This window comes from Littorina saxatilis, linkage group LG4 (assembly GCF_037325665.1).
Source record: "Littorina saxatilis isolate snail1 linkage group LG4, US_GU_Lsax_2.0, whole genome shotgun sequence".
NCBI lineage: Eukaryota > Metazoa > Mollusca > Gastropoda > Littorinimorpha > Littorinidae > Littorina > Littorina saxatilis.
In genome coordinates, this window is record NC_090248.1 from 4,443,614 (window position 1) to 4,456,665 (window position 13,052).

A 13,052-nucleotide genomic window follows, 5' to 3' on the forward strand; every position below is an offset into this window, starting at 1 on the left:
TATACAAGTCTACACGAGGGATAGGAGGGGAACAGATTCTGGGACAGAGAGAGACAGAGAGAGTCAGACAGAGAGACAGACGGAGAGACAGAGAGAGAAAGGCAGACAGACTCGGACAGAGATGCATAAAAAAGATTAGGTTAGGTTCACTTACTTTCTCGGATTGATTCCCACCAGAAAACAAGAGTTGTCTTTCCAGTCAGGTAAGTTTACATAGGCATCAACCTGAGTGTACTGTAACGTTGTTTTAGAGGTAGAATGTCCTTGTCAACATCATCAAATCCAAAACCTGCTGCAGACTGTGTCGACGGGTACTACGGGTCTGCCCCTCCCTGCATCATGTGTCCAGGGACGTGTTACAACAACACACCGTGTAACAAGACCACCGGTCACTGTGACGAGTGTCCACCTGGGAAAAAGGGCGACTCGTGTAATGAAGGTATGTTTGAATGGTAGTCAGAAAAAGTTAGTACATGTAGGTGATTGAATGGTCCTCTGTACACGTGTAATGAAGGTATGTTTGAATGGTAGTCAGAAAAAGTTAGTACATGTAGGTGATTGAATGGTCCTCTGTACACGTGTATATAGCGTAGTGGGGAACTGATAATGTAAGGACATTTATTTCAAGAATGTGGCTTTTGTTACATGAAGTAAATTATTGCATGCACTTCTCAATACCACTGACTACGCAGCTTTCAGGTTCGAGATATTTGCCGCAATGAACACAGTACGCACAGCACTTTGCTATGAGTCGTCATGTTCCTTCGAAAGCCCTTTGTAGCTGTCTTCTTCTCTTCAGTCAGCATTATATTTAACCTTATGATCGTTATTGTTGTCCATAGTAATAATACGATGATTTTCAGAGTGTCCAGGTGGTCAGTACGGTCCGTCCCGCTGCTCTCTGTCCTGTGGTCAGTGTGACGACCGACAACAGTGTCACCCCGTCACTGGACACTGTCCTCGCTGTCACCCGGGATTCTACCCCCCGCTGTGTAACGAAAGTAAGTTTGTATTATTCTTAGATAACAATAAGCAGTCCCAAAATAGCAATTGCATGTCGTTATATATATAATTATATCCCACACAAGAACACAATGAGGCCGTGTCTCGCAGCTCGCAGCGCCAACGTTCTGATTGTGCAACATATTTCTGACAGTTGGTTAGCATTTTATCTCCCTAAATTCTGGAAATTGGATTCGGAATTCATGACTTTTTCAATGAGAAGTGTATAGGTTGATTCTGCATAGTCGATGATATTTTGTTCTGTTTGATAAACTACCTACAGTTTGTTGCACCCGATATGCTGATGTGGAGTTTGTTTGTTCGAAAACACCGTGCTTCTTGTCAAATGCTTATCTATAGGCCTATATTTCTCCTCAATCGTTGACATATGTATTGTTAAAATAAAGAGATTGTAAATGATTGTCAGTTTATGAGAACACCTTGTACGACCCTCCTTGGAAATGTAATCTGTCGTCTTTGATTTACTTTTTCAAATGTGCATGCATGCAGCTTGTGATGACACCTATGGACAGAACTGCAGTGAGAGTTGTGGTCAATGTAAAGGGGGACAACCGTACAACACAACGACAGGCAGCTGTACCGCAGGCTGTGAGCCAGGCTACACCGGAGAGCTGTGTAATGACAGTAAGTAGTGTGTACAAACCATCTACTTTTCTGAAACGCTCAAACATCGGGCACGGATAGGCTGCTATGGCGTTCCAAAAAATAAATGATTCTATCACACGTCAGTTAACTCTCGAGTTTCAAAGACTAGGATACTCTATTCTAACACTATTCTAATTGTTCGACCACATGTTTGCTAGAACGTCACGTTTCCGCAATTCTTTTGTTCCCAGAGCTATCCATACTTTCAACCAATCACATGTTAGAGGCCTCTATCATGTTTCTCTGTCATAATTATTACTGTACTCTGTTGCTGGGTTATCTGTAATGTATGTATTTTTAGTAACTGTATTACCGTAGTTCAAATGTGCGGTGTTCTAGTCGACATGTGGTGCTTTGTATACCTTGGGTGTGCGTGGATGTGGAGGTGGACTCTTGGACGTCTTTTTGTTATTGGAATTATGGTTTTTGTTAAATTGTATTGCTGTTGCTGTTGTTGTTGTGTGAGTGAGTTGTGTGTTGGCAGACTTGACGGATGACTGTTTGCGTTAGTGAGACTGTGATCATACTCATAATAATCATACTCACTTATTTTCTTATGATGTTTTTATTTTTTTTATTATTTTTTTTATTATGCATTCTTATTCTTTTGATTGGAAATGAGTATTGTTACAACATAATTTCCATATGGATTAATAAATTTGAGTTGAGTTGAGTTGAGTTGAGTTGTTTAATCGTACTCTTGCGGGGCTGTTTGGCGAAGAATGTAACCAACATTATCCCATGACCTGCCTCTTTGTCTCTGTTAGCTGAGGAGGTGATTATTCTGGATAATCCATCACAACCATATGGATAATCCATCACAACCGAGTCTCGATCTTACCTGTCATTGGTCATTGTCTTTGATCTCAGAGTACAATTGATTAATTTATAGAGGCCATCTGCATATTTATCGTTAACTCGGAGACTACTTTCTTTACCAAAACGATTGAAATATTCTGCGGTATAAAAGTCGAACTCACGTTTAGCTAACGATCTACTTACATTTTAACATTGAAGAAATAAAGAAAACACATAATCTGCTGGGGTGAAAAGAGCTGAGTGAAGATTATGAGTTGGCCGAAGCGGTGAGAGAGAGAGAGAGAGAGAGAGAGAGAGAGAATGAGAGAGAGGGATAGAGAGAAAGAGAGAGAGAGAGAACAATAACAATAACAATTCTTTATTTAACGAGGGTAATAGAGTAAGCAGTGATCTGCGTTTTTATACCTGGCCCTCGCCCAAAAGAGGGACTAGTCTAAAATTACTAAAGAATAAGCAAGTAAAGAAAACTACTGCTACATGATTATAATAAAATGAAAGTAAGAACGAGAGAGAGAGAGAGAGAGAGAGAGAGAGAGAGAAAGAGAGAGAGAGAGAGAGAGAGAGAGAGAGAGAGAGAGAGAGAGAGAGAGAGAGAGAGAGAGAGAGAGAGAGAACGAACAAACACTTTTTTGTATAAGGATACAGGTTAACGGTTAAATGGAAAAAACAGAAACATCTAGCTGAAATTAAAGAGACCAGGACGTCAACAAGATGCATATCAGTATGACATTTTAAAATCATTCCTCTTTACTTGACGAAAACCGTATCGGTGTTGAGAAAGCACTGGTGGAAAGGGGAGTGTTATATCAAACGCTTTGAATGATATCAGGTCGTGAATGCATGTATTCAAACTAACTGCATTGATACCATGAGAGCTGAATGAAGCAAACCCATGAAAATAATGTTAGTGTTGAAGGTTGGCAGAAGAGTGGGGCAGGGGAGGCCGGAAGGGGGTGGGGGTATTGGGGTATTCTGGAGAGAAAAAAACCCCACTATGAACTATGTGCTGCTTTGAATCACAATATGCTATTCATGCAGTCATGGTGCCAGCTGTGTATACTGCATGCACTAAACCTCTTTTGGTATTTGAATGAGTCTATGTTACAGTAAGCTCATGGATTTCATTAAGTATGATAATTGGCGCAAGCATGAAGCATGCAAGAATGGTACTTTTAAATACTGGATCACATTTTCCTTATAATCTGTTCTGTGTTTTAATAAGTCATGAATTATAGTTACCACAACCCCAAAACACGGACCCCCACTCTCACCCACCCCGTCCATCCCCACCCCCTTCTTTCACCCCCTCCTTCCACCTTCCCCAAGAAAGTGTAGACCAGACCATGGGACTTGCGCATAAAGAATACACGTAACGCTCTTGTGCACCTAACATGAGCTCCCGATATGCAAGCATTTCTTGAGGAATTATGTGCTCAACACGATACACTAAAAGCTGTTGACTGTGGCTGGCGATTCGCCTGCTGGGGTTTGTTTGGAGTGTTTGTCTGCACACTGAAAAGTGGAAATAATAAAGTAAAAAAAAACGCTTTTGTCGTCGCCATTGTGTAAATGCTTTGCTTGTGTCGCAAAAAGCCACTTCACACTAACGCCGCTGCTTTTGTTGATTGATCTTCTCAACCAAATGTTGTTACAAACAGCTCTATAGTCATGTATTTAACTTCCTTGTCGGGCGCGTAGGCAGATCCGTAGAGGTGGTCTACTCAGTGTTCTTTACAAATGTGACCAGGCACCACAAAACCACGGATATTATTAAGTGCTATTTTTTGCAAATTCAGCTATTAGCATATCCATATTCTTCACATCATTCCTTTTAAATTGATATAAGTTTCATGCCTGTAGCTTCAAAACTCACTGAGATATGGGGTTTCAAAGTATAGAACGGTCCCGGCGGCCATTTTGAGAAAAGAGCCTTCAAAGGAGAAGCACATTCAAATACAAAGTTCGCACACACTTGAGGTCAAAGGTGACGCGATAACCTTTCCATTCATCTGCGTTTCAGTGAGGCCCTGCGAGGGATACTTTCAGTAATCCGATGCCGAAAAATGGGTCGATTACCCCTCATTGTTGAAAGTTTAAGACAAAAGAAAGATAAGATAGGGCAATAAAACATCGTTTTAAAGACATTTATAGTTCGAATATGTTATAATAAATACCATTCTAAAGAGGAGAAACTCAGCTTTCAGATTCAACAACAATCCCAAATTAACCCAGATAGGGCCCAGGCTCGGGTTTTTAGCTGTAGCTGCGAAAGGAGGGCCAGCGGTTATCCCTGGTTTCGTGAAACTGGGTCACAAATATGTAGCGGCCTTACGCATATGCACAGAGCGGTGCAGTGAATAGGTGGACCTGTTAAATCTGTGTTTTTTTCATTTACCGTACATTTGTTTTGTATTATTTATAAATAATAGAAATGTGAGATAACCATGCATTACAGAGCAATCCTGTTACTCGTGTCTTTGTGCTGTGCAATTATCACAGCTGACCAACATGTTGGTGAGTACAACTTTTTTGCTGTCATTGATTTCACATGTTAATTATACTCTAACAAAGTGTACGACTATTTGAGCATGAGTTTACTGTTTGCTTAGTATCTTCACTGACTCAACCTATCTCCTCCTTCTTCCCTTGTGCGTGTGTGTGTGTGTGTGTGTGTGTGTGTGTGTGTGTGTGTGTGTGTGTTTGCGTGTGTGTGTATGTGTGCGTATATGTGTGTGTGTATATTTGTGTGTGTGTGGGTGTGTGTGTGTGTGTGTACCCATGTTTCCACAGGTTTGGTTGCCTAAATCACCATAAGGCAACCATCCACACGTGGATGGCAACCTAAACTCTGGATGGCAACCTAATTGTGTGGATGGTCGCTTCATTTAACACCGTTAAATTGACTTTTTTGACGGAAAGAATGTCATAACAATGTTCAAAATGACATTCTTTCCGTCCTCTATAGGCGACGAAATAGGTCAAATTTTGTGCATTTTTTAGTGCAAAATTCTTCGATGCCGGAGCGAGTACTGCACCCAGTGCTGTTGTAGTGCAAGTGCACTAGAAAGGCACTACACCCAGTGCCGCCTCTTAGGTAACCATCCACACTTTAGGTACGTGTGTGTGCGTGTGTGTATGTGGCTTACATTTAAATGAACACGTTTGGTGAAGAAAATACCTTGTTTATGAAAATTACTTTGTGAATGTTATCGTACAGAGGGAATACTTTTTTCCCCACCTCTCCATTGCTTTGAAGGATCTATGTCTCTGTCTCTCTCTCTCTCCATCTCTCTCTCTTTAAAAAATGTGTTAAAAATCACTTAATGTCTGAGTAGTTTAATGCCTTTTGATTTACCACACTTAGTATTACGTCAAAGATAATGCTGTGCATTGTATATTCTGAACATATTTTTGTTGTACTATTGCTACATGTTTGATTGCTACCAGCTTGTATTTATAATTACCTGCATAGTATGCATTTGATTTTATGAATAACCACATATGTATGCTCTTTTGGCCTCATCTTCATCATCATCATCATCATTATCATCATCATCATCGTCATCATCATCGCCATCTTTATTATCACGTGCTGAAGTTTTCCGACCTTCTTTTGTTGGTTAACTTTTTAATTTTAATTTTAATTTTTTAATTATATAATTGTGTGTCTATGCGTTTTTTTCAATGTTGGTCAAAACTTGCATGACCTGAACCTGGACACCGTTGTTAACTTTAAAATTGAAAAATAAAACACGCAAGATCCGACCTTCTTCGCCACCTTTTATTTTAACCGTATCTCTAAGTTTGTAAGTGGCAATTTCCATGTTGTTGGTAAACTTTTTCCGTAGCCGAAGTTTCTGTAGCAGACAATAGATCTGCACCAGACGACAGATGGGACAGGACAGCCTTGTTCTGTTGAACCAGATTTAGCAATCAATGCTCTAAAAGCGATAGCAAATGAACAAAACAGTAAGCATTCTGTTTTAGTTTATTTCTTATAAACTCAGGATTTTGAATCAGGATTTTGTTGTCGGGATTGATCTAAGCGGTTGCCTATGAAGAGTACTAGAGTTGTGCGCCTTGAATCACTGTGTGTCTCTCTCTCTCTCTCTCTCTCTCTCTCTCGCTCTCTCTCGCTCTCTCTCTCTCTCTCTCTCTCTCTCTCTCAGTCTCTCCCTCTCCCTCTCCCTCTCTCCCTCTCCCTCTCCCTCTCTCTCTCTCTCTCTCTGTCTCTCTCTCTCTCTCTGTCTCTCTCTCTCTCTCTCTCTCTCTCTCTCTCTCTCTCTCTCTCTCTCTCTCTCTCTCTCTCTCTCTCTCTCTGGTGTTTAGTGTTTCACGCTGGCCTCGTTGTTGCCAATGTTTATTTTGTATGACTGACACAATGCGGATGTAGGATGTACAAGTCTCCAGTAAGGTAATACATTGTACTACGTTGCAAGCCCCTGGAGCAAATTTTTGATTAGTGCTTTTGTGAACAAGAAACAATTGACAAGTGGCTCTATCCCATCTTCCTCTTTCTCCCGTCTCGATATAACCTTCGTGGTTGAAAACGACATTAAACACCAAATAAAGAAAGACATGTACAAGTCTCTGCATGAAAATAGCAATCATAATCAAAATGAATTGGATATGTCCGGTTTCGCACTTTTTTGTGTGCAACGAGTCTGTTATTGTCACGATCGTCGAAAGTTTTAAAATATGGCATTGATATGTATATATGTGTGTAGTTCACCTCTTCATTTGTTTGCTCGTTTCAGTAGTGATTATTCAGTGACCTGGAGACTGCAGACGCAAAATAGTTTAACGTCAAACGTGCGCGTGTACGATTGAAAGATAACGTACTTTAAATTAACAATATCACTGGGTGGCCGAGTGGTAACGCACTTGCGCTCGGAAGCGAGTTCGACCCTGGGTCAAGGCGTTAGCAATTCTCTCCCCCCTTCCCTAACCTAGGTGGTGGGTTCAAGTGCTAGTCTTTCGGATGAGACGAAAAACCGAGGTCCCTTCGTGTACACTACATTGAGGTGTGCACGTTAAAGATCCCACGATTGACAAAAGGGTCTTTCCTGGCAAAATTGTATAGGCATAGATAAAAATGTCCACCAAGATACCCGTGTGACTTGGAATAATAGGCCGTGAAAAGTAGGATATGCGCCGAAATGGCTGCGATCTGCTGGCCGATGTGAATGCGTGATGTATTGTGTAAAAAGATTCCATCTCACACGGCATAAATAAATCCCTGCGCCTTGAATATGTGCGCGATATAAATTGCATAACATAAAAATAAAATAAATTAAAATTTAAAAAATAAATCCCTCCGCTTAGAACTGTACCCACGGAATACGCGCGATATAAGCCTCATATTGATTGATATTGATTGATATCACAGTAATTAAAGATCCTCGCAATTGTAACCATAATAGTATGTTTTAAGATCGATAAAGTGTTTTAATGTATGCACAGAAAACGTGGCGATGGGGAAGGCCTACAGTCAGAGCAGCAAGCATTATGTCCAAGGTCCGTCCAGTAACGCTGCCAATGGCAACACCAGTGGGCTCTATGACGCAAACAACTGTATCCACACAGTGCCAGTACAACAGAGAACCCACTGGTGGCAGGTGGATCTGGGCGGGACGTACCCTGTCTACAACATCACCGTCTGGGGACGCGCCTACTATTGTACGTACAAGGCTGGATCGGAAAGGGGGATGGGGTTCACAAAGCCTCCCCACTCTCTATCCCGTCAAACGCACCTTTTTTTTCCTCAAGGACAGACCCGGAATACCCCTTTAAAATGCTAAATGTTAACAGCATCTAGGGGACCTAGAGCCCCCCGCCCCTCCCGCGACCTACTGCCTGGCCATTCCCTGTATCCCATCCTAGTCTGGTTTTCTATATTGCAATGGCATCAAGTGCTTCTTAAAGACTTCATGGTTGAAGTATTTGAACCCAAAGAGAGAAAGAGAGAGAGGGTGAGAGAGAGAGAGAGAGAGAGAGAGAGAGAGAGAGAGAGAGAGAGAGAGGAAGAAGACGTGTGAGAGAGACAGGGGTGGGGGGGTGAGAGAGAAACAGAGTGAGATAGAGAGTGGAGAGAGTGAGAGGGAGGGAAATAGAGAGGGAGAGTTGAGAGAGAGAGAGAGAAAGGGTAAGAGAGACAGTGGAGGGGGGGGTGAGAGAGAGAGACATGGGCAGGGGAGGGGGGGGGGGTTGAGAGAGAAACAGAGTGAGATAGAGAGTGAAGAGAGTGAGATGGAAGGAAATAGAGAGATATAGGTTTGAGAGAGAGAGAGAGAGAGAGAGAGAGAGAGAGAGAGAGAGAGAGAGAGAGAGAGAGAGAACCAGTGAGAAATAAACAGAGAGAGAGAGAGGGAGATAGTTGTAATGGTTATGGAACACGTCTTTCCAATTCCCTTTACATGTGTGTCGTTTTACCACTGAACAGGGAAAACCCGTCTGTACCCGTTCACCATCACAGTGGACGGTCAGACATGTGTCAGCGTGACGTCAGCAGCAAGCAACAGGAAGAACTCGGTCACGTGCTCTTCAGTGATGTACGGACGGGTGGTGTGTCTTAACGTAACAATGCCCCGTCGGATGCTGAACCTGTGTGAATTTAAGATATTTGGTAAGCTAACAAAAAGACACTAAAGTCAATAATCTACAAGAAAATAGACCAGTACTATTTCTGAATTGAAACAATTTACAACATTTCTTTGTAACCCGACTTTTAAACTAACATAGAGTCGAAGTGTATTGCTGTGAGTGGTGAAGTGGTGAAGATCAATGAAAGGTGTGCCACTTTTGAAATTAAGGTAAGATGATGGATAATGAAAAACGAATATCTGGCTGTAAACATGGTTTGTGTGTCTGATGTTGAATATATCAGTTGTTGCTGATACACTTTACACAGTCATATTCAATCAACAACAAGACGACACGATTCTGCTCATGATAAAGCTCGGAGTGACTAATATATTTTTTCACGCACATCAGTCCATTTTAGCACACACATACGATGACCTATTTTAATGTTAGCTGTTGTTCCACATGTGAGGCTGGTTAGTTTATAAGTCATGCTAATTTATGTTGATAACATATTTAACGCCTTTCTCAAGCATACAACATCAGTGTAGTTGTTTCTTACCAAACGTGCCAAACTGCAGCCAAACCAGTGCTTCAGCTGCTTTTCCTTGCTATGTTTTGCTATCCAGCTACCTTAGAATGCAAATGCAATTCGCCTGCGGTGGTGTGCATGTGGGGTGTTTTTGTTAGCTTTTGCGCTGAAGATGTTCAACGTGTTGACAATTACTGTTTTCAGTGTGCAAAGAGGGATTCTACGGACTTGACTGTTCCTCTCCATGTGACACGAACTGCGAAGGAGGGTGCAACAGGAATGGTGGTCACTGCACACGTAAGTTTCAGCCTTGTTTGAGAATGAACGTTTTCCAGAAATAACCCTGCATTTGTATGCGTTGTGGAAGAGTTGCGCCTCGCTTTAGAGTGACAAGCAATAACTTGTGGTCGACTAGTTAAACCCACAATTGCAACAAACAACAGACTTCGGTGTGCATATGATTTCCGAACTAGAGTAAGAACGCAACGCATTTGTACATGTTAAATACCTTCAGAAAAATGTGCAGTACAAAAACGAACACATTAGTTAATAGCTCATGCAATCTCTCCCTTGTCGTGAGTGTCGCATATACCTTTGCAATGACCACGGCCTGTTTTAACATCTGCCATGATGCAAGTACCGGTTCTTTGGAAGTAAATGCACTTGCCTCGCCAACTAGGAGAGTGCAGAAAATGTTCAAGTAAACCATAGAATTGTTGCTTATAGCAAAAAAACAAGAGTCGAAGACCGAACTCAAATCCAATCTGTCACGAATCTTCAACAGAAGTGAAGTAGTGAAAGGAAGCTTGTAGTCAGGAGCTGATCCTTTCATCCGGCGAATGCCTGCAAGTACCGACTGTAGCATAAAATTACCCAGCAGCGGATTTGGAAGGTTCTGTTCCAGATGAATGAGTCGTACAATGTTCAAGTACTGTCAAACAGACGTAAAATTCATTGATCGTGCCAAAAAGGCTGCAAAACGGCAAACAGTCTCATGAGTAGCTGACACTGGAAGTACATTTGCCTCAGAACAAAACTTCAAGTAAGAGTTGAGATGCGTTTTATAAGTGTTTTGGGTAGACTGAGCGAAGGCGTGTAGTCTAAAAGCGGTTACTTCTTTGTCCAATTCTTCACACAAAGAGGCCTGGCGTCTGTAGAGCAGAAAACAAAGTGATTCGTGAGACGTATAAGCGTCAAGATACAGAGGGTCATTAGCAAAACTATCAGGATCCATGCTCAACCGAGACCTTAGTCTTTGCAATTGACCGACCTGATGCAGTCTGGAAAGAGCATCAGGTATGTGATTATCTGCACCAGGAATGTGAATAGAAGAGACAGATATGTCTAAGTTAATAGCTAACTCGCTCAATGTGCGCAATAATTGAGCAGATGGCGCACTAGGCGTTGTGCCTTTACTCAACATAGCTTGAGTAGGAGAGTTATCGGTGACAAAAAGTACACGATGACCCTGCAGAGCGTCTGGCCAGCGGGTCAGAGCAGCAACGACGATTGTCAGCTCCTTCACATTGATGTGTGATGAAGCGAGATGAGGATGGTCAGCTGACCAAGCAGTATAAAACCAGTTTCCCTGGCAGAAAGCTCCGCCTGCTTCGGAACTGTCATCACAGTGCACAGCAATGGTAGGGCAATAATCCCAAATAAGGCGTCTGAGAGAAGGCGTTTGTAAAGCATCGGCCCACCACAAAAGATCATCAATGATGTGAAGAGTTAATAGCTTGTGATGATCAGCATTTAGCTTTGAAATGGCATAAAAAATACGGCGAATATGAATCCTCCCCCAAGGTATGACAAAGGCGGCCCAGTTCAGTTTCCCAGCAATGCGCTGTAGTTGTTTGCGCGTGATTCTCTTTCTTTCAGAGAAGTTAGATGAGCAGTTTTGATACTGTCTAAAGTCAAGATACCAACTTCCGAATCAATTGAAACACCCAACAAAGTAAGGACTTTGTTCCATGCGATGCGGAAGCCCAAGGAGCGCAACAGTTTCAAAATGAAATCAAGAGCAGTCTGACACTCTGCAAACGTAGGAGCCGAAATGAAAAAATCATCAAGATACACTACTACAGCTGAAAAACCCTGTTTTTGTACATGACGGCGAACAGCTTGTGTAAGTCTGTGAAAAATGGATGGTGCTTTCCTGGATCCAAAAGGCAATCTCCTTTCACAGAGGAACGTGTCATTCTCATCTCCCTGAAATTTCCAGTAACAGCATGTCCAAGGATAATCTGAAGGATGGATTTTAACAGATCTGTAAGCAGCTTTTAAATCAATTTTCGCCATGAAACTACATGGAGTGACTAGATTTAGAGCGTCTTGTACAGGAAGGAAAGAGTGTCCTTAGTTGCATGAGAATTCAAACAATTGTTGTGTGGAGAACTCAAATCGTGGATCACTCTCACTCCACCGTCAGATTTAGGGATGGCGCTTAATGGACTGGTAAGAGGAGGGGGAGAAGCCAACACCTCAAAATGTCCTTCCTGGATGCCCGCTTTCAGTTGTTGATCCACAAGGGATTTAAATTGCTCAGAAGAAGTCGATCTGTAATTTTGGGGATGAGAAGGGATGGGAATATTTACACAACTGTCAATGTCAGTCAGGCGAAACCCATTTTCAATACCCTCAAGCAAATAATCCTTGTCGAAATCGTTTTCCAAGACTTTCTGCCATGTAGATAATAAGTCAGACACAGATGGACCCTCAAGAGGGAAAGATAAAGCGAAAGAAGAAGGAGGTAAAGATGGAGTGGATGGCGGACTGCCTGGTGGTTTTTTGGCTCGTGAGCGAGATGGTGGCGCTCATAATGAGTTGGAGAGAGGCACTGCAGACAGACATGAGCGTATCGGCAGGACGGGTTGCTGCACGAAGACTTGTTGAAACGAATGCAGACTGGCTTGCCAGAGTCATCTGTTTTCTGCTGACGGCGGGTATGAGGTAGAGGGGCTTTGTCCATGGGCCGTAGTAGCAATGACATCAGACAGGGAGCCTCGTGAGACCAAGGAAACCCCTTGCAAGCCTTTTCCTTACAAAATGTCCCATCGTAAAGCAGCACCGAATGCCAGGAGAATACCTGGGCCATCTGGAAGATTCTGGTGATGTAGCCCAGGTATTCATCTGAGATGACACGCTGGACTCCTTCCTCCATCATCTCTGCATGAATCTTCAAAGCAGCTTCTCCATACTGGCTCGTTGTCAATTTGTCCAGAGGAGTTTTGTGAGGAGCCAGAGTGATGTAGCCATCCTGCAAGGTAGCATCTTCGACGAGGTAGAACCAGAAGCGAGGGAAACAAAAGATGTTAAATCCTTTAGTTTCTCCTGACCTGCCACGGGAACGTCGTTAGTACGTTGAACAAAATCTAGGGCAGGTAAACAGCTAGCAACAGGTAGGAAGAACAACAAGTCAACCAGCTTGACCTTCACCGGAACCTCAGTGCTC

At 42.4% G+C, this 13,052-nt stretch overlaps 2 protein-coding genes and 1 long non-coding RNA gene across 3 annotated transcripts in view; all 3 read left to right on the forward strand.

Annotated features, from left to right (window-relative positions):
* Nucleotides 1-258: 258 nt before the first annotated feature.
* Nucleotides 259-1,655, forward strand: LOC138963880 (scavenger receptor class F member 1-like). Its single transcript, XM_070335730.1, has 3 exons — nucleotides 259-439; nucleotides 864-1,001; nucleotides 1,513-1,655. Exons 1-3 carry the CDS (start codon nucleotides 259-261, stop codon nucleotides 1,653-1,655), a joined length of 462 nt encoding a protein of 153 aa, XP_070191831.1.
* A 3,150-nt stretch (nucleotides 1,656-4,805) lies between these two features.
* Nucleotides 4,806-9,307, forward strand: LOC138965724 (uncharacterized). The gene is made up of 3 exons (XR_011455498.1): nucleotides 4,806-5,001; nucleotides 7,951-8,166; nucleotides 8,930-9,307. It is a non-coding gene; the product is annotated as an uncharacterized lncRNA (long non-coding RNA).
* The window catches only part of LOC138963882 (scavenger receptor class F member 1-like), a 38,663-nt gene continuing 34,915 nt past the window's right edge, over nucleotides 9,305-13,052 (forward strand). The window contains exons 1-2 of the mRNA XM_070335732.1: nucleotides 9,305-9,335; nucleotides 9,806-9,898. Of these exons, the coding sequence (XP_070191833.1) occupies nucleotides 9,305-9,335; nucleotides 9,806-9,898 (124 nt within the window). The remainder of the gene's footprint in view (nucleotides 9,336-9,805; nucleotides 9,899-13,052) is intronic.